The 25,401-nt window shown below is 45.9% G+C and overlaps 1 protein-coding gene across 49 annotated transcripts in view; it reads right to left on the bottom strand.

Moving 5' to 3' along the window:
- Positions 1 to 25,401, bottom strand: part of ANK2 (ankyrin 2) — a 277,110-nt gene that overhangs the window by 140,528 nt on the left and 111,181 nt on the right. For 10 of the 49 annotated variants that reach the window (XM_064416069.1, XM_064416079.1, XM_064416060.1 and 7 more), the window contains exon 1: positions 11,729 to 12,577. The exons of 18 other annotated variants lie outside the window; for them this stretch is intronic. In XM_064416069.1, coding sequence (XP_064272139.1) covers positions 11,729 to 11,851 — 123 coding nt within the window. In that variant the 5' untranslated portion in view covers positions 11,852 to 12,577. Of the gene's footprint in view, positions 1 to 11,728; positions 12,579 to 25,401 lie in introns of those variants that run through there. 21 more of the 49 variants (XM_064416105.1, XM_064416082.1, XM_064416080.1 and 18 more) reach the window with 7 other exon arrangements.

Genomic DNA, 25,401 nt, shown 5'->3' on the forward strand with positions numbered 1-25,401 from the left:
AGAGTACATGCAAATATTTCAGCCTGAGGTCACAAAGGCAGCCACTGACAACACCCCACATCTCAGGACTTCAGGTCCACTACAATTCCCATCTGAATTTGCAATTCACACTTAGAATGAGTAAAAAATAATGGGGGGGGGGGGGAAGAATTTGTGAGCTAAACAATAGCCAAACCCCCAAGATAAGTAAAAACACAACTATTAAGCCATGACTCTCTAAAATAAAGGAATTTTGTATCATAAAATACTCGAAGAGGCTACCGTTTTCCAGGCCAAATGAATATTAAGTGAAAGACCTCAGGTCCTATGTGAGAGTTCCAAAAGTCCTGCTGCATTCACAGTGACAAATGAAATTCTTTATTACTGCAGAGATGACTCATTTGTGGGGAGATATCAACACCACAGGGGAAGCAGCTGTCTGATTAAATGAGCATTTGTCTATTCTTATCCATTCTCCGTGAGCCTGCTCTAGCACCCACTGAAGTGAGCCTGGTCTTTTCCTGTGGATCACAGCAGGATCAGTGATCCCAGGCCAGCAGGTCCTGGCTCACTCGCTGCTCCAACTCCCTCCAGCACTCAAGGACTGTCAAGGACAAAAATCAAAGGAAATAAACCCCATGGCAGTTCTGTCAGCCAGATTCTCTACAAGCCACAGCCTCATTGATCAGCGACAGAATCATGGAGTCATTTAGGATGGACAAGATCCAAGTGTTCCCCCAGCACTGCCAAGCCACCACTGACCCATGTTCCCAAGTGCCACATCCACACATCTTTCAAATCCCTCCAGGGACAGTGACTCCACCACTGCCCTGGCAGCCTGCTCCAGTGTCTGACAACTCCTACATGGCAAAATTTGGACTCTTTCTTGCCTGATCGGCAGCCACCACCCAACTCTGCACTGTCTTTGCACAGCAGGAAAGCATCTATTTTCAATTTTTTAACATTTCACAAATATCCGAGACAAAGACACTGATGTCCTGAACAGCACTTGGGAAGGGAAGATTTTGTTCATTCTCTGACCTTGTTTTTCACTAACAGGGGTCTCCCACCTCCACCATCTCTGAGGGGATTAAAGTTCCACCAAGCTTCTGTATTAATAATCTCAAGGCATTACTCTTAGTTCCATCCATTAAGAGGTAATGGGATATTACAGGATAAAACAAGCAGCAAAACATACTGCAGATAGTCAGTACAGAACTGAAAGGATCATTGATGGGAAGAATCTCAACTGCTGCAAATCACTGTCAACAGTAAAAGCAGAGAAGATTATTTAGAACTTATGTTCAGATGAGCTAGAAGTGCACTAGATGGTTTGCAAGGAAGCGTGCTTGCTCTGCAAAAGGCACATGGGCATCTCGAGTCCCAGGTGTTGGGAAAAACCACCTTCATTTTATCCCTCTGCCTTTGCAGATTTCTCTCGACTGCTTCTGTGATTTTTCCAGTGCTTTCTGCTTCTCTATTTTAATCATTCTTTTTAGAAGGGTATTAAATTTATAAATAGTGCCAGAGCACCAAGGTCCTCCTCATGCCAGCAACAGGGCGATTAGAACAGGAGGGATCACAGCACACAAGAATTACATAAAGAACATTTGGGACCTCAAGGTACATTTGTGTGATATTATTTCCCACCATACATAATCTGTCCTTCAATCACAGAGCTGTATTATGGAAAGTGCACACGTTTAAAATTACATTGGAAAATATAAATCACTAAGATGGTTATGTAATAGGAGGTGAATTATCTCCTGGCTAAAATCATCTGGAAAAAATCTAAATCTCCCGAGATCATTGGCAAATCTTTCAGGGTTAAGTTATTATATTAAGAGTTAATGTTATTATATATAGTGTTATAAAACCAAGTGTTCCTTTATAACCTTTAATTACAGTTCCTTATCTATAAATTATCCTTCTCCATCTCAAACACCTCTTCCAGAAGGAGGCTGCTTCCTCTCCAGCCTTCTGCTTTTGTATCATTAAGCTTGCACATTGAAGTTGGTTTAAAAAGGATAAAACACTCCTTCCTGCATTTCACACTTCTGAGTTGATGATCATTATTACAACCATGCAGAGACTACAACATAATGATGGTTTATTGCCCAAAATAATGGAATGTGTGCTGCTAAATCCAGCCAGATGATGTTCAAAAATGGCTAAACTGCAATAAAGGGAAACGCGGTGTTAATTAACCTTTACAGCCACCTGCATATTCATCAGCTGTAGCGGGACTTTGGCTCCTCCTAAGCTGCCCTCAGACAATTTCCTCCACTCCTCTGTTTTAATGAATTCCAAGCACTGCTCAGAGCAAGCCCACTAAGGCTGGTGTCAGAACTCCGTTCCACGGCCGCAGGGACAAATCCCCCATGGAACAGGGAGGGACACGGAGCCCTGGCTGGCTCTGCAAGGAAACGCATCCCCCTCTGCGCTCCCACCGGCACTGCAGTGCCACCGCCCCGGGAGCACCGGCAAGGCCTGAACCACGCCGGCTCCGGGCTGGCCTTCCTTAGAAACCCGGCGAGCACAGCCAAGCACGTACTCCCTTAGCCTGGGAGAACTCGTGCTGCAATGCAGAGCTGGCTCTGGGCACGGCTATTCATTATTTCTGATTTCACTTCTTTGGGAAGCCTTTTCCAGGGCCTCATCACTCACCAGGCTAACAGCCTGCACCACTTGAGGGTGCACACAGCCCTGTTGAAGTACCCAGTGCTAATATCACCTACATCCCAGGAAAGGAGAGGTTAGTAAATCAATTATTACCAAAAGAGTGCCTGAGTGGTTTGTCTACCCTTCAGACAGCACTGCAGGCTTTGTGCTGTCCTCACCAAGAAAACAAAAAGGGAAAAAATACAACTTGGGGGATTTTTCATGATCCTAAAAATACCCCTGATGCAGTCAGTGGCCACTGGGTGCCATTTGCCAAGCCCAGTCAGGCTGTGCAGCACAGATGCCGTGGCTCTGGGGGCAGTGGGGGATGGCTGGATTCTCCCAAGAAAACACAGCAGCACGGAGAATATAGCACACATCCATCTAGTTGCTATGGAGTCTCCGTGCATTTCCTCAGGAAAATTTAACTGTGATACAGCAGTTGCACTGACCAGTCAAAATATTTCTTTTTTAATCTGTACCACTTTCTGTCTCCAGCAAATGTCAAATTTTGCAAAACAAATCCGTGCTCGTGAAAGCCACCCTGCCCTGCACACTGCAGCTTGCCTTGGCAATTTAAGGCTCACATCAGCATTTTAGATTTTATTCAATTCATCCTGCTAAGTCATACCACTGTAGCAAAACACTTTCAAAAGGTGTCTGTTCATAAGCTTTTTCCAAGAACAAGACAAAGAAAAATAGGCATCATTTGGAAAACAACTGGTTTTCCTTTTACTGTTACATGAAGCTTTGAGGTTTTAATGTATATAATTCAAGAGTGTTATTTCAATAACAAGGGACAACAGCTTCACACTGAATGAGGGCAAGGCCAAATAGAAAACCTGGCAGAAATTCTCTCCTGTGAGGGAAGGGAGGCCCTGGCACAGGTCACCCAGAGAAGCTGTGGGTGCTCCATCCCTGGAAGCGTGCAAGGCCAGGTTGGATGGGGCCCTGAGCACCCTGGTCCAGTGGAAGGTGTCCCTGCTCATGGCAGGGGGTGGAACGAGATGGGCTTTAAGGACCCTTCCAACCCAAACCATTCTGTGATTCCATGACTCCCAACAGTAACTCAACAGAGCTGATATTAAACCCATAGATACCCTGCAGAGAGACTAAAACAGAGATAACTTGCACTGTTCCCTGACTCAACTAAGCAGAACTGAGTCCCCCTGGCCTAGAGATGTGAAGGGCAGCAAGGATTCCATTCCTTTGGGCAGCTCTGATGTCCAGCACCATGTTCATCAGCAAAGATAGAAAAGGTTTGCTGGGCTTCACCATTCTCCACTCACAAATGGGGGCCTTTTGGGAAATCTTAGTCACTGCCTCCTCTTGCTCCAGCAGTGAGACTCTAATCAACACAATGCACGTGATTTCTCTCCTCCCTGCTGCACTGGTGCCTTTAAAAAGACAAGAAGCAGGGAAACAAGAAGGCTCCAGCAGGTCCAGGCAGTCCCCAGTAAATCATGGCCTGAGCAGCGAGGCACGAAGTGGCTTTTGTCTGCTCAAGTCTCCTGTTGCACTGTCAGCCTCACTGGTTTTGGGCAGTGACATGTCTCTGTTAGACATCCTTGCACAGCACAGGCCAGAAAGAGTAAATAATTCAAAACAAGCTTAAATTATTCAACCTAAAACAGCTTAGAAAGGCTTGTAATTATGGTTCTATCAGCTGAAATAATTTTCTACCATCCTGGGGAAATAAGAGTGACACTCATTTTGGGTGAACACCACTTGTCAATGCTGCCTTATTTCATGTACAGGAATAAAGAGAAGGCAGACCTAAATTATCAGGCCAAGAGAAACCCACACCCCTCCTCGTGTCACGTACAAGAACAGCATCACACTAACATTTGCTAAATATGAAACACTGTGAGCTTTCCTGACCCAGAGAATCAGTCTCACTGGGCTGTTTCAGAGCACATGCAAACAGGGTAACTTTTTTAATCTTGTGTTACTTCCCTCCCCTTCCTCCTTCTGTTCATTCTTATCCTATCTTCATCAGAAAAGGATTCTGCTGGAGGACAAAAAACTGACCTTAAACAGAAATGTGTACTCTGAAACCTACTTCGGCTCACCTCCCTAAAATGTCTCTTTTCCAAAGCCCGAAGGAGCTAATGAACCTGCTAGGTTTTGGGGAGGTTAACATGCCAAATCCTTCATTAGCATCAACAAATAGAAGGTAATTACAGACATTTTTTTAATTGTAGTCTTATTTTCAGTCACTTATAAAAGGGCAGCAAGCTATTAATCTGTATTGATCCGTACATGGAAGGTTTTGACATAGGAATGAGGGTCAACATGGTTTTGAAGAAAACTCTGAAAAACTGTAAGCAACACACTAAATATATTTACAATACATGGAACTTCCATAAATAATTCCCAAGTGAAAACCCTTGCCCAGCACCACCTCTCTGAACCACCTGAAATTCACTTAGTTGCATTTCTCAGATTTCAGGAATTCCTATTATATGCTCCAATACTAGAAATGACTGTGTAACAGTGGGGAATATCTAAACCTACCTGGACAATCTCATGCACTGAACAGGAAAAAAAAAATATTTTTGCTGTCTAGGGCTAAAAAGTCAGGGTGCCAAGAGGCACATTCTTCAAGACGTAGTTAAGTACGGAAGAGCTCATCAGACATTCAAACAAAACTACCAGTACCACGAGTGCACAAAAGAAGCTGCTTGAGACTCACCCAGAGAACAGGAATTTTTATTTACAATGCCTGAAGTAGCACCTACATTCCCAAAAGTAACCCAGAAGATGTTTTGTGAGCAGAGTCAGGTCAATAAAGCATGACCATGCATCTGACTGCCAGCTGTAGTACGTGGCACCGTCTCAGGGAATGAGGAGCCTGAGTGGCAGCACTCCTGCTCAGGGCCAGGCTCCCTGCTCCCACCCTCTGGATGCACCATAGATTGGCAAATACATCCAGCAGGCACAGCTCCAGCTTTCACCATTAAACTAGAAACTCAGAGCTCATATGCCGCTCTCACTTCAGGTGCCAAACTTTCCCCAGGAGTTCAGTGGAAAAGCCTGAGGGACTAAATTACAGAAGCCAGACTTCAAAAAGCTTGACACTTCACAGTTTAACATCTGACATCCTCATTAAACATTTTTTTAATTGCTTAACAAAAAGCTGCCCAAACATCACATAATAATTCTTCCAGTGGCACAAGAAAAGTAATGAATTTAAAGGACACAAAATATTTCAGAAGGAGGTCAACAAATCCATCTCCCCAAAGCCAGAAAAGTTTATCAGGGATGATTTCCTACAACGTGCAAATGCTCTCCCAACTTTTTTAAACCATTCCTAAGTTAAATTTGCAGAGACAGGATAGGTGGATAGTCACCGTAGGCAGGGGGTGACATTTCTCCTCTCTAGGTTGCTCTTTTAAAAGCTCAGTAGAATTCTTGCTATTGCTGAAAACAAAGGGAGAGATGGGAGCTTGGGTATTTTGGACACTTTCATAACTTTATAGAAACAATCACATAATGAGTTAATGCAGCCGTAAAATCTAAAGTGTCTGCCATGACACTGGATTGCACTCAGCAAGCTTTACAATGCAAAGGGATTTAGCATTCCAGAAACAGGTTTTCCTCCTCCTGCATCCAGTGTCTCACACAATAAAGCCAACAGACCCTATCAATCTTTTCCCCAGTATTCCAAGTATGGATTAATTCAACTTAAACTTCTGAAGAGGCACAGTCATCCACAATACCAAAACCATCTTGAGATAAATTATCTGTGTTTTGAAATACTGTCTACATATGATTTATTAAGATTGAATAAATTTTGTGTTTCAAAAACTACCAAGGAAATTAACTAAAATACCACATATAAATCAGAATGATTAGACAACAATATAAAGGTGAGCAAATTTACACTTGAAAAATGCTCCTTTCCCATCAGAAGCAAGGGAATTGGAGATCATCAATCTTGCTTCACTTCAGAACACTGTGTATTTGTGCCCATGCACATCACACCCCTCAAACAGGACATGGAGAAAATGAAGCAGCAAGTCCCATTCTATTCTGAAGTGCAACATCATCTGAAGAAGCTCCATTTCACAAGGAAGCAAACCAGCGAGGTATTATTTTCACGCCCAGAAATAGCTCCATAAGGAAAATATTAGCTTGAGATACAGAAGGAAAATGCTCAAAGGGCATCAGGAATAGGCACCTCCTACGCAAACACTCCATTACAAAACACCAAAAAGGGTTTTTTTCATGGCTGGAGAGGCATTTGAAACATCTAGAAACTCTAGTGAATCACAGAGACATTTGCCAAGGCAACGAACACAACAGTGAACAGCCACGACGTAGTCAGTGCTAAGGAAAGAACAGCAGGTTAAAGCTGCAATGAGCCTTGAAAGCTGCAGTATCCAGAGGTCAAGCAGTGAGAGACTCTTTCCCTGCCTTACCCTGACACGAACTCCACAGGGATCGCACAGCAGGTTCACACTAGGTGAGATAGAGGCTGGCATCCATGAACCAACAGAGCAGTGGCCAAGAGCAAAGAACTGGATCTCTGCATGACTTCCTCCTCCTCAGGATGCCTTTTCCTAGCACACCAAGCACCCCTTAGCCCTTCCACGTCCTCCTTCCTCACTGAACTCTGGCCCTTTCCAAAGGGATGAAGTGTGGGGCTGCCAGCCTTAGTGCAGAGCCGTCGTACCCAATGGCAAACACCCACCCTCCCTGCCAAAGATGTGCTTGAAATTCAAGTGGGCCTGGGCTTAAGACAAATCTGACATTTTCTAGAATGTGAGAAGTCTCTCATTTTCTTCTTCTGTGAAGCAGGAGATGCTAACGTGAAACAATGTCTGCTGTTGAGGTAAAAACAAAGCAAACTCATTTTCTGTCTCCTGCAGCTCCGTAGTGGAAGGCACTTACTGTATGTTGACTCTTCCCCACACACTCTGGAATTCTGCTGACAGCTGAATCCCTCCATCCTTGTCTTTCTGCAGATAATGTCCAGCAGTAGCTCTGTGTGAGCTTCATCTGTGCTTAGGGTGTCAAGGGAAGGACAAAATGCACCTGATGCTATTGGTCCTCAGTCTCTTTTAGCAAACAGTGATGAATATTCCAGATGCTGTGGAACATTTTATGCTAAGAATACTGAACTCATGAATCTGGCCTTCCAAAAGGTACAGAAGTTTTCTAAACCTTTTTCAAACACTACATAAAGACCCAACAACTGCTAGTAGAGACCAGATGTCAAAGTCTGTCCTCATGACTGATGGCAAAATGGTAACAGCCATCAGCTTACCACATCTGTAACAATCAAAAACCAGTTTCATTTGGCAGCAGAATCCATTTTTATAACAGGTTTCTTCTTTGGGATTTTATGTGGATTTTTGAAAATCTTTTCAACACTTGTCACATGGAGAGAGAGGAAGCTGTGTCTGCTTTGAGAAGTACTTTAGACAGGGAGAAGCAAGCATGTGTTACATAGAGCCAGGGGCTAGGCAGCTGGATTCCCAGGCTGTAATTCCAGCTTGGCTGCTGACTCAGTGAATGACCGTCAGGAATCACCCCGGTTCCCTCGCCTCACTCTGCAAAGGGTGAGCCACAGGCAGCTCTCTCTAAAGACACCGAGAGGCCAGTGGAGCTGGGCCTTACGTATGCTGAATTTAGGTAAAATGGAATTAAATTGACATAAAATCTATATATTTGAAGCTGCTCACCTGCTGTGTTAGTACCTGGTTTTTAATGCTCTTAATACATTTGGGTACCCACACAACTATTCAGAAGGTTGGGGAGCTGTTTACATACACATTTGCACCAGTATCCTTTTTTCCACACTGCAAGAAAAGGTCAGGCCTGCATAAAAGGGAAAATTTTCAGCTTGGATGCAAGATAAGCAGAGCTGTCTCTTGTCAATCGGTTTTTGAAATCAAAGGAGTCAATCTCGAAAAGAACACAAGAGAAAATATTCAGTGTGCAAAGTCCTTTTCCCTGTTTTTGAGCGTGGAATAATTCTGTTCATCCTTAAAGAACCACTAAGGATGGCCAAGCGAGGATGTGAGCAGCTCACTGCCCTTCTGGGCCTGCTCACAGCTCTGCTGCTGGGCCAGGGGACTGTAAGGGCTCGGGGCTACATCAGGCAGCAGCTGTGACAACAGCTCAGAACCTTCTGGTCCCAGCCCAGGAGCACAGGGCTGTTTGTGGTGCTGCTGCCCAGACAGGTGATGGTCACATGCCACAACACTCCAGAGGCAGAGGCACAACAATCCCACGCCCTGCAGCATCCCTGGGAGCTTGCAGAAGGGTGGGATGGTACTACCAGATGCCCAGCAGTGGAAGAGCTAAGGCCATGGCCCTTCATTTATCTTCTTTTGCATAATCAGGGTGTTCCAGGGACACAGGAAAAGTTTCTATCACAAGGCCAAACGAACTCTTTGTGCATTCAGCACGTACTTGTGCATGGCATGTATCCAAATGAGGGCTGGGAAAGACAGCCCACAGCACCTGATACATTCCCCCACTCCAATGATCCTTCCACAAACAAAATGGATCTCCACTGTAGGGAAAATCCACTCACTGCAGTGTAAGGCCTTTCAAACAAATCACAAAGTTGGAACCAAACTCCCTCCATGCAGAAACACTGCAAGTGCTGAGAGCAATCAAAAATCTATTCATTTGCATTTTGCCTCTCATGGACCTGCGCACCTAATTAGTTCCTAGCCTCCATTTTCCAAGAAAGTCAACAAAAACTCGGAGGGCTCTTACTAGGAGATAATCCCATTTCACAGTAAAACCATTTATTGCTCTTCAGGAATTAAAGTGACAGATACATAAATATGTCACAGACACGTATCTCACTTAAACTGATGACTAAATAGAAAGACAATATGTAGCATATATTCTCTATTTGGGTCGTTCTGTGTACATATGATGGGTGTGCATACATGCCCACATTTCTGAACTGCATGTGCAGATGCAGACATAAACAACTCATGGCTGTGCTGCTGTGTGCCTCCTGCAGCAGCAGCAGGATGGAAAAGCCCAGCCTGACCCACCCCCGACCATCTGACTGAAGGCAAGTTTAGGGTGCAGCCAGGCACTTGTTTATGTAACAGCAAGGTACAGCCGCAGTAGAAGGGAGCCAGGAGCAGGGGAGGAATATTAAAAGGGAGGAAACACACACAACACTGGAGCGCTCCCCGTATTTTCTAAGCAAAGCCCACTGGTGATCCCTGGATCCCAAAATCCGATGAGGAGCCTGCATCAGCACACAGGATTGCTCACAGGGATGCGGCCTGAGCCTGCCTGCTGGCAGCCAGGGAATGCCGCACTCTGGGAAAAGAGATAGCAGAAGGGGCAGTATTAATTCCGTCCAGCTTTAATTAAAGCAGTCCAGCAGGCAGTGGAATCAAACATGCTGAGGAAATAGGACTTGTGACGATCGGGAAAAACAACGCACGCTGTAATTAAGTAACTGAGATGGGTGCTGGGCAGACAGGAAAAAAAGCCCTTTCATCAAGGACATCCACACATCAAGTATGTTTTTTTAAAAGGCTGTTTTGCAGAGGATTCCACAATCAAAAATGTAATCACAAAAACTACTTTATGCTGCAGTGCCCCATTTAAGGGATTAGGAGAGTAATCACAATCTGCTCCCAGCAGCCCTGCCCAGCATCCAGACACCGCATGCATGAGAAATGACATTCCTGTTTTTGATAAAGACAATTTGGATGTGACTTAATGAACTCTGCAAAGTGAGCATTTGAGAAGTCATGGGGATCACACCCAGAGGTCCCAAAGGCATCAAACGGCCTCTGTCATTTTATTTAAGCCATGCAGTTCAGAATATAAAAAGACTGAATGCAAAACAAATTCATAACTGCCCAGGTATGCCAAGGGAGCAGATGGCTTCTGAATTCTAGAGATCTGCCAAAAGGATCTGTAAATTCAAACACTACATGGCTGAATTCTAGGCTTTTCTTTTCACAGATATCTGTGTTTACACGCAATGTAGCAGGAAGGGGAGAGGGGTGGGGGGGGTGGATTGCCTCTCGATTTTTCCCTTCCAGAGAAATTAAAGAATAGATAAAAACACAGTGTCATGGAATGAGTTAATGCACATCACAAGCTAGAGAACCCAGAGATGGGAGGAAAGAAGCAGCAATGAGAAGGCATTAACACAGGCACTCCCCATGTATCACAGTCCTAAAGCTAAGATTAACAGAACCTTCATTTTAGTATTTTCTCCACTATCATATTTTTGTGTCCTTGGAAACTATAGTGATTTGGCAAACAAATCACCTCTATTGATTTTTTCATGTCAAGACAATGAGAGATATCATTCCCTCTAACACAGAAGGAAAACAATAAATAATTATAAATCACGAGAAACCTCCCCAAAATCAGAACCATCTAAAGAGATATGCCTTAAGAGAACTAGAAATTGCCATCAGTAACAGAGGCAAACCCGACAGATTGCAGACTTGTGTGCCAGGCCCTACCTAGACAAATATACCTGCAGTGTGCAGTGTAAATACACTGAATCACAGCGGCAAGCCCAGAATCCCTTTTGTGACACCCAAAAACTGCAACACAGCTCAGCTGATGCTCCCAGCACCCCAAGGCGGGTCCTACACACAGCGCTGAGCGCTGCTGAGGAGGTGGGAAGTGGAACTAAAAATGGGAAATGGGGGAGAAGTGCTGTTGTGAAGTAGAGAAATGCACCTTCACGCCGCAAAGCACAAGCACAGCCACCTCCCTGCCTTGACAACTTCTCCAGATCAGCCAGGGGCTTGGAGCACTGGGAATGATGGCAGGGAGCTCCAGGCCCTACGGGATGAAGGGAAAGTGGAGATACCAGCGTGCCATCTTTACGTGCATGTTCCCTGCATGGCTGTGGTCTACCATGGCTGGCAGCACTTTAATCTCACTGCAGATGAGCTAAAACCACAGCAGGGCTCAGAGGGGATGGGAAGGAACACAAAAGGAAAATGTGATGGGAAAGGTCTGGAAAACGAAGGGGAGAGCATTGCACATGGCAGCGAGCACCTGTGAGGTGCTGCACAGACAGAGGAAGGGTGGGGGAAAGGGAAAAGGAGGCTGGTTTCCCCCCCCATACCTTGCGTTTCCGATCTGCCCTAGAGATTTTCCGCTGCCTTTTCCTTTCCTTCTCAAGGTTTCTCTCCCTCTCTTCGATCTCGGACTCGCGAACTTTTTTAATGGAAGCTGCCGCGTGAGCCATTTTGGCGAGGAAAACACCAGCTCCAAGGAAGCTGCTCCCGGCACACGCGGATATCCAGGTGATTTATTTTTTTTTCCGCAAGGGCACTGGCTGCGAGCCAGAAGTTCACGGCGTAATCCACTCTTGCTCCTCCGGCAGCCCAGGAAAGGTCAGGGCTCGGCCGCAGCCCCTGCAGCACCCATGGCTGGGGAGCAGCAGAGCAGCGTGCCGAAGTGCCCGCAGCCGCGCACGCCAGCAGGGAGCAGCCAGAAAACCCCTCCTAGCAGGCTGCAAGCCCTTCAGCTTGGCCGTGCCTGCAAGAGAAGGCGGGCTTCAGACTCAGCTGGGAAGGAGGGGGGGGAAAAAAAAAAGCCGGGGCGAAGGAAGAGAAAAATCGGCCTTTAAACACACATCACCAAATTGGGAAGGTCTTTTGGGATTCCTCCGGAGAGGCTGCGTCTTCTGGCTGGGAGGAGGGCTCCACTTCAGCATCCCCAGCGAGAGGGGGAGGGGGCAGCTCCCGTCAGCTTCTCACATCGCCTTCACACAGGGCGAGAAGAAAATGGTGCAGTCTGACTTACTGACTTGCTGCCGCTTGCACACGCCTTGCTGCTCCTCTCCTCCTCCTCACTGCCGAGGCGGTCCGCAGGGAGCCGGGAGGAAAATGTGCGGGGCTGGGAGAGCCCCGGCGCAGCCTGCTCACCTGCAAGCAGCAGGAGGGACGCCTGGAAAGGGCTGGCAATGCTCAAGTGCTCATTGTGGCTCTCTGCAGCCACGTGAGGCTGCATCAGGAGAGCTGCATTCGGCAGCGAACCCAGCGCAGCGAGCAGGGACAGCGCAGAGCGCGCAGCGTAATCCGGGCTCAGCCTGCCCCGCTCGGCTCAACCCCACCTAAGTAAAAATCATACCACCAGGGGTGCTGCTGGTTATTTTTCAACCCCAAAAGCTGCTCTCAGGCACTTCCTAAAACAACTTCTGAAGGCCTGCCCTGAAGATGGACAGTGCTTGCAGGTGCAGAGCAGCAGCGACCAAAAGAAAGTGACAATATGTCACTAATTCATCGCCCCCACTCCCCAAAATATCATTCGGGTTTGGGACACTAATTACTAGCACTAATATCCAAGACAGATGGGTCTGTCATCTCCTCACTGCTTAACCCCCTGCTAAATCAAAGTTCTGCTCCCGCCTGCTTGGGTAACTCCTATCAGTATCAGCATCAAGCTTTTATTAATCAAAACAGGACACGGGTAGATCAAAAGAGACCTTGCATTGGTTGCTAGCAGACAAATGATGCCATTCCAGCTCCCTCCAACAGCATGCTCCAGCCTCTCTAGGCAGGTGCTGAGGGAGAGGCAGGATGCGACTCCCCAGCGCAGCAAAGCCGTCTGCATCCCTGGCTTAGTCACCACCCCAGAGTCACGGGGACATGGCAGCTCACCGGCACCAGCACTAAAACCCACCAAACACAAGAAACAATTCCCCGAGCCGAGCTTCCCCCTGCAATACATTCCCTGCCTTCAGGGAATTGTACTGAGCGCTGGCCAGAACCAAGCACCAGGAATTTCTCTCTAGCACAGCCCCACCACAGGAGTGACAGATGTCCTGAGAGCTCTTCACGTGACAGCAGCTCATAGACCAGCCTGAATTCCCCCCTCACCTTGCTTTGCTACCCACAGAACTTGGTGGTCTCCAGCTCATGTGAAGCAGGACCATTGATTGTCACCATGGAACTAATTCTCATTGATGACTTCTGTTGTTACCATAAGGTTTCACTTTGAGAATACCACGGACGAAATTTTTACAATGGATTATATATGAAAACTACATAGCATTTTAAAAGCACCTTTAAAACAGGGATCTATTTTGTATTTGAGCCAGTGATCCGTGCATTCAATCCAAAACACATCTCCCTAGTGGAAGGAGGCATGGGAAGCAGCAGGGCAGGAAGTGTCAGCCAAGCTTTTTCTGGCTCCTCTCAGTACAGGCTTTCTCCCAGTTGTTCCCATTTGTGGAAAACTAGGCTACACAAAGCCATGGCTAAAACACAAGTGGCTGCAGCAGCAGCCACCAGAACAGGGAGACAAGTGGAGGCAGCCATGGGAATAAAATAAGGGAGAAGATTGGAATCCCTGAGAGGACTCTGGCATGCCTTGTCTTCTTCACATTGTATGAACCTCACAGGTACCACCACTTGTAAACCAGAAACAAACAGCTGCTAGTCTAGAACTGAACTTTTCTGATACCTTCCCAACCTTTTCATGGGATCTTAAACAACAAGTTTGAAAATAAGACCAAATCATAAGCCACCACATTGAAAAATCCCAGTCTTAGGATTTCTCTAGATCATGGTTCAGGGTGTCTAAGCCACTAAATGTTTAAATCCTGCATTGGGGTCCACACAGTAGGGTTTGACACACAGGAGGGTTTATGGCAGTCATTATTATCAATCAATTTGTCATCTTTTGATGATTTGTACATGCAGACTCATCACCTCAGTATCAAATGATTCTTCTTTCAGAAAACTCACTTATAAGTTAACCAAGGACTTGATGTACTTTCGAACCCAGGCCACGCAAGAGAAAAACCTCCAACACTGGAACTGAATAACTGGTGCCAAGTAAAATGAAATTAAATAGCAAATATTCTTTATAGGATTACTGGTAAAGAAGACCTTCAGGCCAGTTCTAGGGGTTCAATACTATGTTCCACAAACATTTTCTCCCTAACCTCAAAGAGACATAAAAATATGGAAGGAAAGGAAAAAAAGTTTCTTTTGATAGATTATTTTGGAAAGAACATATATTGTCTGGGAGAAGAACATAAAGTATCAATATTTGACACAGTTTATGTCCTTACAGGAAAGAAGCACTCTGTTTTAAGACAGATTTTCCTAAAAAACAAAACAATCAAACAAACAAAAAAATCAAACAAAAAAAAAAAAGGTAGGAACAGGCTTGTCATCACATTGTATATAGAGATCCTAACAAAAACAAATTCTTCTGCAGACATCAGTCTAAAGATTATATTTTCAAGTAAAAATGGAGACTGAGCAATTTCCCCCTAAACATAGAAAATGTATTGTGGAGGTGCTACATCAGAAAAGCAGAACATACAGCGATGCTGTCACAAACCATGTGTGGGAGGGGAGTGGGAGAGTGGGCAGATGCACAATAACAGAAGAACACAGTTCCAGAAAAAGGGAGGGTTTTCTCTGAAATGCATGTGTCATCCTGAGCTCAGAATGTAGAAACACAGAACTCGTGAGATCCAACAAAATCCCATTTGGGATAACAAAGCTTATGAGGCTTCAAGCTGTCCAGAGCTCTGAGTGATCTGTGAGCAGACTCCAGGTCATGAACTCACCGTGAGATACCAAGATGGGGATGCTTCACCGGGGTTCCAGTTCCTGTCTGCATGTTCCCAAGCTGGCATTAGGCATCAGCTTCCTGAGCTGATGTGCCCATTTCAGAGTCTCCAGGTTCTGTTCTCTGGCTGCCCCACCAGCTGAGGCACTCAGCACCAGCACTGCAGCACTGCAACGGCCACAGCTATGACCAGCACCAGGCTTCACCTGCCAGCTTTCAGGCAGACAGACTTGATTTGCTGAGCAAATCAGCATTTGCAGTCTATAAAAACCTAGTGGGTGAAACCCAGCAGTAATTGAGTACAAAAAGAGAGGATGTACGCGAGTGATTCTCTTCCCTGAAGCATACCCACTATCAGAGGTCCAGCTCACAAAAATGAGCTTCTCTCCGCATAAATCATGTGGGCAGTGCAAAAACAAAGTTAAAACCAAGCCTAGAAGCCTTGGGAGGAAGTGTGACTCAAATTTGTTCCCAAAAATGCAGAAAAAAAAGGGAGGCATTGATGGAGTGGGAAAAGCCTGTCCTGCTTCATAGCCAGAATGGAGACTGTTGTTTCCAGTTCTAAGCTCTAGTACATTCAGGAAACTGCCTGGAAATCAAAACCAGCTTCAAACAGGTAAAAATGGCAAAGGGCTGTCTTAGGCAATAGTTGGCCAGGATGAAAACTGGACAACTCAATGTTTAGTCTACTGTCATGGAAAACCACCCTGAGCAAGGCAGGTTGCAACTCCATAAAGGAATTAGGCTCCCTCCAAAGCGATGCCCTGCGTAACTCGTACACGATAATGCACGGAGTATTTTGCAAAATCTGCAACAACCACCATCTCTGTCCCTACAAATTGTGCACTGATTTAATCTTCTGCTCCTTGCTGAGAGGCAGGCCGGGCTTGGAGGTGGGCACTCAGACAGGAGTGGCCTGGAAACCAGAGAGTCCTGGCTCACTGAATTAGCTCGCCTCCAGCCACAAGCATGGGTAAAGACTTTCCCTCTGCTGCTATTCCAGCCAGGCTAAATGGCAGAGGTGGGCAGCCTTCCCCTTCTTCTCAGGAAGCTCTTCTCTCAACACCACCTCTTGAGGGATGCAGATGGAGGTGATGGAACTGTTTTAATAGGCACAAAACCACTTGGAAATTCCAGGGCAGAGCAACAATGTAGTTAATTCAACTATTTAAGGGTATTCCGAGGGATTGCGTGTATTAGCATACCCAGCCCTTTCAGTGCCTACAGGACTATGTATTCCAAGAAAGGCAGCAAAGCAGTCCTTGCAGAAAGTAAAAGTACAAAGCTAACTAAGGAAACACAGACTACAGTTATAAAGTGCCTCCTGTATCACTCATTGTTTTACCCACACTCTTATTTACTGGTTACATCCTAGTTATTCTACAGATATGTAATTCTAAAGGTACAATAACTCTGGAAATAAGTTAACAATCACATAGGCATGCTGTATAGGTTTCATTTTATATTTCCTGAGAGAAAATATATTAAGGTTACAAAAAAGCTCTACATTCTCTCATACTTGTTTTACTGAACATGCAAAGGCAATGTGGTCTTCTCAAAGCTCTGTGCTGGAAATGAGTGCCACTGAACTGGAACAAAGAAGATTATATATAAAACTATGTCCCCCCTTTTCCAGTACCTTGAGTATATATATTTTATTAGCTGAAAAGCAAGCAGTACCAAAGAAATGAAAAGAGGCAAGTTAAGGTAGGAATGGACCTAAATCAGACCACTTCTAACATCTTTCCCTTATTTTCTGTCAGACCATCAGAGTACAAATCACATCACTGCCACCTTTAGTGGTCATCACCAAGAATATATCACAGACGATGCAGTAACATTTCAAATACCACCCACACACACAGAGCAGGGTTCTGTCTTGAAGGTGCTCAGTTCAACACTGACAAACATTAATGAGATGCTGCTTAGCTACCTTCATCTTCAGAGAGTTACTGAAAATAGTAATCTGCTCTTATAAAACTATTTTTCCTCTATTATGGACAAAGAAAATGAGATAATGTGTTCCTGGCAAAATAAGAGCAGCCGCTCTGGGATGAGACCAAAGTCTTCTGGCTCCAATAGTGGTCAAAATTTGGTACCTAACAAAGAGTAGAAAAGGACAAACATGGATGATAATTTCAAGTAGTCCTGCAGGTTCTGTGTGTTTCAGACTGCTGGGCATCTGTGCCAGGCATATCCAGTTACACAGCCATCCTCACCAGCTGTTTTCCAGGAACTTGTGCAGCCTCTCTCTGAACCTTTCTGAATTTCCAGCATCCACAACATATGAAGGCCAAGTTCTGCTGCTCAACTACACATCCAGAGTACCACTGCCACAGGTGAGTGCTTACAGACCAGCAAGGAGCCAAGATAAGATAACTGCAATTATAGAATAATGAAAATCCTTACAGTCAGCCTTTGTTGTTGCTGCCCAAGCTGTGCCATGGCAAAGAAAGGATTTGCATACACCAACAACTTCCCAAATGCCAAGAAAAGGACATAGAAAGGCCCTTCAGAGACTGATGTCTGGTTTAAAGAAATACCCCAATTATGAGGTCGAGGTATCCCAGCTGCATCCAAGTTGGCAATTCAAGAAGCATATTTGTTTCATCAGAACCCTAAATAAACTACAGATAGGTATTTCTAGCAAGCACAGCCATCCTGTGGTTTTCCAATGGTCTCCAAGTTGCATTAACTCCAACTATTGCTCCACTTGTGTTTGTTTTCATATTGATTGAAATTATTGATGTCACATTCTATTTTAACTAAGTCAAACAGGGCCTCCTGCACTGGCTCACTAAGGGCAACAGCACACATTTTATTGATTTTAATGGGATGGGAACAGTACCTTGACCATTTAATCCAACACTGCCAAGTGCCTTCCCATCCTCCTCCCTGCCCTACCTGCTTTCACCTTTGCTTACTGTGTTTGTTTCTGGTCCTGTGAGGGCAGAAGCTAACACAAAGAAGGATCCCCTTCTTTGGGACCCTTGTGAAGGTGCTTCAGACCTGCTGGGTCTGATTCCCAAAGGGCACCCTGTGCTCCCCAGGCTCACTCTTGGCATTCCCTCATCCCTGCAGTTACATGGCTGGATCTGCTGCCAAGGTCAGGCCCCCAAGGGCTGCAGGTGCAGCTTCCCAGCCTGGCTCCTGCTCCACTCACACCACCAGGAATGGCACCACAGCCAGGAGCAGGGAGCTTGCTGGGCTCTGCTTCCAGCCTGCTGCTCCCCCACTGCCACCTGATGCCACAGACAAGTGCTGTGCCAGCCTGAGGGAATGCTCCTCTAACCCTGCATCCTGATCCAGGACACGGCTCAAGCCTAAGGGCAATTATCTGGGAAAGAGTCACAAAAAGCCAGTTTCACACTGAAAGATACCTGCATATATCTCACTTGTGCCCCTGACAGATCAATCCTACCACTTGTAATTTACAAGTTCTATGACCTTGTTTTCCCAAAACCAGGGGGAATATTGCCAATGACCAACTCGAGGAGTGAAAAGGAGGGCTCTCCATTCCAACCCCACTGACCTACCTGATGTAGTAGCTTAGTTCACTCACAACTTGTCCCGTTACAATAACGTGGCTGAACTACGGTTCTGGATGTTTCTGTTAACCTGTTTATACTACATCTGTTGACCTGCAAACAGAATTCTGTTCTCTCAAAGCCAAGAGAGTAATGTAAATAAATATAATTTTACCAACTATAATTAGATGAAAAACAATTACACCAGGGCAGCAAGAGCTTATAACAGGAAAACTGACTTGTTTGCCACTGGAAGCCTTAAGCCAGTGTGACCCACATCTCATCCACTTTAAATCCTTTCAGTTGCAACCTCGCTGCTGCACATAATCAGCTCTGCTTAAGCAACCGTGCTGTTATGTGTACAAGTGTGCCTGCACTTCAGTGTTGGACCAGGCGACACAGGTTCATGTTTGAATGGGCTCTACCTATCTCAAATTCAAAGGTTACCTGCCCACAGCAACCAAATCAAAGCTTGACTGATTGTTACTTACACAATTATTATTTAATATGTGCATATATGGATTTTACCACTGCTTCTAAAAAAGAGAAGACCTGTTTGCTACTCGCTTATAAAACCAGAGGATAACATTTTGCACTAAGGATTCTCAAAAGCTCACAAACACTATCTAAAACACACCCCCCAAATAACAATCGCAGTAAATACAGTAACATGTAAAACATTTTTTCTGAGCTAGACGGTTTCCACCTTTGCCGCACCAAGGAAAGAGGGTGAGATTCCTTTACTTTTGGAGTATTTTCCCCCCCACACCAAATAACTTCCAGCGTGTGACCAGACCACTACAGACACAGCATTATTGCCCATGGAATACTGAATTCCATATACACAGCCAAACGGTGCCTTTAGCGGGCGTTTCTTTGGAAAGGACAGCGAAAGAACGAATTTGCTGCAGGGTGAATCCCGAGGCCGAGCCCTTGGGGCAGCACCCTGGAGAGCGCCCAGCACCCTGGAGAGCGCCCGGGCGGGACGCACCGGGAGCGGAGGGAAACACCGGGAACGCAAACCGAGCGGTCGGGAGCCGCCAGGGACACGTCCTGGTCCCCTCTGCAGCCACTGAAAAGCCAAGTTTGAAAATCTAAGCAAGGCAGATGTGTTTCCTGCGGCACAGGCTGGTTTCTGCTGGAAACATGGAGGCACGGGAAGCACAGTGAGTGTTGTACTTCCCATCTGGAGCGCCTGGGGAATGCATGGCAAAGGATCCCCCTCTCCTGGCCAAGCAATGCTAAAGCAGCCCTGGATTCACATTCCATACTGTCACGGAACGATTTGTGTCGGAGGCACCTTAAAGCTCATCCATCTCACCCCTGCCACGGGCAGGGACACCTCCCACTAGCCCCGTCCCTTCCACCAGCCCGGCCAACCTGGCCTTGGTACTTCCAGGGATGGGGCAGCCACAGCTTCTGTGTGCAACCTGTGCCAGGGCCTCGCCACCCTCAGAAGGAAGAATTTCTCCTGGACACCCACTCCCAAACCACCCTTTTCTCAGTTATTGTAGCCCTGCACGCCCCTGTCCAGCTCTCCCGTAGCCCCTTTGGGCTGAACAGCCCCAAGTCTCCCAGCCTGGCTCCAGAGCAGTGCTGCTCCATCACTGAGCACCTTCATGGCCACCCCTGTGCCTGCTCCAACAGGTCCCTGTTTCCTGTGCCAGGCCCCTCAGGGCAGGGACTCCAGCTGGGGTCTCACAAGAGGGGAGCAGAGGGGAACAGCCACCTGCTTTGACCTGCTGGCCACGCTTCTGGCACAGCCTGTGACAGCTATTTCAGCATCAAAGCAGCCCAAGCACAAAGTTCTGGGATGGCTGATACAGTCTTGGTTTAGGGTGAGACAGAACAAGACACTCCCTGTAGCACAAACATTGAAATCCTTGGTATCTTTGTCAAGCCCAAAGACACAGACTACAGGGGAATTTCTAGAGGAAGCACCTGAGAAGATCCAAACACCCAAGGCAGCAGAAATTAAGACATCTTTCCCCCCATGACAGATAAAAGCCAGATCTCAACACCAAACCCAGCAAGACTCCACGGGCCTCTGACCAGGGCACAGGGCTCTGCTGAAGGGCCCTGCCTCCCTCCTGAGCTTCTGCTGGTCTTGGAGCCATCATTTACATTCTTCAGTAAGCACCTGCCAGGTGACCTTTTCAAAGCATTTCATAACCTATTACAAATAACTTTCCTAAGTAGTACAAATTTTAAAAGTAATTTTTGAGTCAGCTAAATACACAGATTCCTCAGAAATCACAGAGGATGTAGCTTGTTATCCTTCTATGACTTAAAACTGTAATGCAAATCTCACTTTCAAATACTAGCTTTTTCCTTGTCCTTCCTAAAAGTAATACTGCAGTATAATTTTTAGGTTTTGGCTTTAAGGCCTGTGTTTATGGCATCATATACTGAAAAACTCCTCAAAGACACACGCACAAAAATATATATTTGATGCACAGTATTTTCTTTCAGTATTAACTCATCAGGTTAAAGACCTTGTCCATGCCAGTACACGTTCAGTTGTGTGAAACAAAGGATCAGCAGACACATGTCACACAAAGTACATGCTATCATGAACCTGTTCCCAAAGTGCCTTCCATTTCCATTCATTCCTGGGCAAGATGAGGATGAAAAATATGTCTTTTAAAACAACTAACAGTTGTTTAAAACAACTAACAGGTTGTTATCTGGAATGGATAGCTCCCAACTCACAGAACAGAGGCAGTGCTCTGTCAAGATTAATCACCTTCACTTTTGAAAAGCAGTATCTTTCTAACAAGGATAATTTCTGAAAAACACTTAGTGACTTCTCAGGAAACTTGGGAATAAAGGCCTTACCGAAAAGGAGCTGTCTGAACCACTTTCCCAAACAACCTCTTACTACTATGAAGACATGAAAATGCACTGCAGAGAACATTACCAAAAACACCTCCTTGCAAAAGCACGCTGTAATCTGACGGGCCTGATGTAACTGGGAGCCTTGCTTGTGTTCATCACTTCACTATTCCTACAACACTTAGCGACTTAACATTTCACCAAGACAATAGCACTAAAAATGATGAATAAAGACTATGGCAATTTACCCATTTCCTTGTCCTTACTCTGCAAGTCACAAAAGGGATGCTCTCCCTTGGAAATCAGACACCTACCTGACTGGGGCTAAACTGACTTTGTACTGAGGTGGGCATGGAGTGGAAATACTTCTGCACAAATCTAAGCAAAGCTGGCCCTCAGCTGCCAGGGGTTCAGCTCTGAGCTGGACATATCATTTGTACATATGTGCCAAAAGGGCAGATGATTCATTCACACAGGCTAAGGCTGAGCTCTGCATTGGGAAGGGATAAAGGCAGCAAGTAGAGATTTAATATGACAAAGATAGACAAAAAGAACTGTAAACATCTCTGTCTAGACCAAAGATACACTTCATCCCAGGCTCTCCCTCAGTTTATCACCCTCAAGCTCTTGCAAAGAGCAAAACAAGCCTCTATCTCCACAGCAGCCAGCACTGGATTACTGCAGCATTTTAACTCCCCTCTGCCCTCTTCAGGCACCCGTGAGCAGTTTGTAACAGAGGTGATCCTCCCTCCTGGCTCACAGAGCTGGCAGTCTGGGAACTCCTTTCAAGACAGATTTTTTTTCAAGACAAGCTGATGGCACAATTACACACTATGAATTTCACCATAGGAGTTAACCGGCCTGTATGGAAAAGGCAGAAGCTGGACTTCCCAGTGAGAGAAAAAAGACAAACACTAACCAACATTTAACATGTTGCCAGGGATGTGAGAAACCTAGATTTAAAATCCCAGGTGTCCTATCACCTCAATGAATTAATGGCCCAATTAAAAACCCTTAATTAGGTAAAGTAGAACAGCTCCCAAAAAAGAAGGAACAGACTAGTCAGGCACTAATATATTCATTTGGGACCTCAGAAACCCCTCTGTATCCAAAATCTCCAAGTAAAGCCTCAACCACCAGTCTTTTGACAGACATTTAACACCGTGCAATGGAGCAGGCTGTCAGAGTATACCAAGTCAGCCACCACATCCACATGGCAGAGCACACTGGTCAGGTGTAGAAGCTGCATAGGCACCTCAGCACTTTGTGTCCCACCTTTCAGATGGGTTCATTTGTAGCCTTGTGCTCTCATGCTTACCTGCTCTTTGTTGGTGCTGGCTTGAAGGTCACTGCATTGTCCACCACTCCACAATGCAGAGATATCCCGAGACATTATGTTTTCCATACTGAAGGGAAACATTTGCAAACTTGAAAATCCTAAGCAGAGCAACACAATCCCTCTGATTCACCGCTCTGTAACTGCAACCAGCCAGCAGACAGGATTAACAAGTCCCTTCCCCTCCTTTAGGCATCCTCTCTCCTCGTTGAGGACACACAGATACACGGCAGAGGGCTTCCTAAATAACAACCAGGCTTTAATTCAACATGTGAGGAGAGGGAAGGGTGGCAGAGAGGAACCTCTGCACGCTGTAACAGCTCAGCATCCCCTGCACTGCTGCAGGAGTGCAGAGGAGCCAGGAGCGAGGGAACCAAGCTGAGCCTGGCAAGGGGAAAGAAATATTTGCTTAATACTTGGGGTTTGGTTTTTTTTTTTCCAACTAATAAATGTTTTCCCGTAGTGTATTGGCAGCGCTGGTGCTGAGCACCACACGGTGGCACTCCAGCCCTGTCTGTCCCCAGCCTCTGCCCGGCCTAAGGAAAAGCAGGTGCCTGATCTGCGGGTGCCAGCACTTCACTCTGCCTTGAGCTGTGTTCTCAGGCTTTGACACCGTTAATACTGTTTTATACTTCAACACAGCTGAGAGGAATAAAAAGGTCTCCACTGGGCTACTGGTTTTTACTGCTTGAAATAAAAAATAAACTACTTTCCCACTAATTTTAAACTTCTCTTGGGAAAGGTGCCCTCCATGTTGACTGTTCCAGAGCAGTGAAATGGCAATTCTGCTGTCCTGAAACACTGCTACAACCACTGATTCCATTCTTATCTTACCATAACCCTGGCAGACAGGTGCCAACAGTTCATGTTCCGCCACTTTGGAGCTAGCAGGGGGAGGAAAACAGAACAGCAACCCATGCTGAATTCCTCCTTACAGAAAGCCTCTTGTACACCTGATGATGAGCCTGATGTAGTTGACCATTTCCCTGCTCATGTCAGGTGGTTTGAACTAAGAGGCCTTTAGAAGTCCCTTCCAAACCAAAACTATTCCATAACTCAACCCCAGGGTATTTTAGCACACTTTAAGGAAATTTTAACGAAAATCTGACCCCCTGATAGAGGGGTGGTGCTGTTCTTCCTGCCTACTGCCCGGAGCTCTCTCTGGCTGGCAGCAGCCACCCAGGGCTCCCCAGATGCTTTTCTTGTTTAAACTCTTCCCACTGCAACAAGCCCAACTCAGGAGTGCTGCAGGGCACAGCCATCCCTCACACTGACCCTTAAGTGTTCATTGCAGCGTAAGAGGTGCTCACAGACATTAACACGCCATATGACCCTGACACAGTGATTTCACATCGCATTTAAGATGAACCTCTCTGCTTCCACCGCTCTCTGCAATACCTAGGACAGAGCACAGTGTGTCCTGCTTTTTGCACCGTGATACCTTCCTAATTTCTCCAGACTTGCTGCTTTGATGTGATTCAACGCATGGAGGAGGTTACATCATATAACCCATCACCATATGATGTAACCATAGCTGCACACAGTACACAGAATTTTCCCTATGGGAGAGAACAACACAGGATTTCTCACCAACCATCAGCAGAAATGCCTTTGGGATTTAGTGATCCCTTTCCATGCACAGGAAGGACAAATCTTTCAAATGCAAACCAAGTTGGTTTTTGCCATAAACACAGGTGCCTTGGAGAACAGTGTTTTCCACAACCTCATCATCCCCCAGAGGCAGAGAGAAAACTGTACCCAGCGAGGACAGAGCAGTAACCTTTGCAAAGTCTCCTGCTGGCTTTTGCTCTGTATGATCTCAGAGTAGCTGTTGCTGTGCAGTCATGTTTAAGGGGACTACTGCTGAATTAATCACACACCAAACTGCATGTGTGTGCAGGAATGGTCACTTCAGCTGCCAGTCTGTACAGGAGGGTACAAGAAATGTGATTATTGCTATTTTGTCCTGTCATTTCTTCTCCCAGATTCATTTCCTCTTGCTGTTTTAAACTGTTCCTATGCTGGGAAAAGGAATTTCTGCAAGAAAAATGTGGCTGGCAGGATTCTACATGTGGTCTCACCTCGCACAACATCTTAAACAGTGAGATACGTACTTAACCTTGCACCACACAGAAATGCACCCAAGGTGAGACGTGTGGGGGAAGATGCAGCTGGTAGCCTAGGAGAAGAGTGAGGGGGCTGTGCAAGAAGATGGTATCAGATGGGAAACAACATGAAATCCTTGTCCTTTTGAGGAGCACAAAGAGGCAGGCCTACCACCATTTCTCTTCTCTGATATCTTCATCAGTACAGGCTCAAAAAGGAAATTAACCCCTGTGAACTGGGAGCTGAACGCTGAGTGCTCACTGTGCAAAATGATGCCATGAGGAGCCACGAGGCTCCTCAATGAGACCCCTCAAGTTGCTCTTCGCTGTTCCTTCTTGGGAGCAGGGAGTCAACTGCACCACAAAAAGTCCTGGTGAATATCAGATCCAGAGTCCACATGCA

The sequence above is a fragment of the Passer domesticus genome, chromosome 4, assembly GCF_036417665.1.
Source record: "Passer domesticus isolate bPasDom1 chromosome 4, bPasDom1.hap1, whole genome shotgun sequence".
NCBI lineage: Eukaryota > Metazoa > Chordata > Aves > Passeriformes > Passeridae > Passer > Passer domesticus.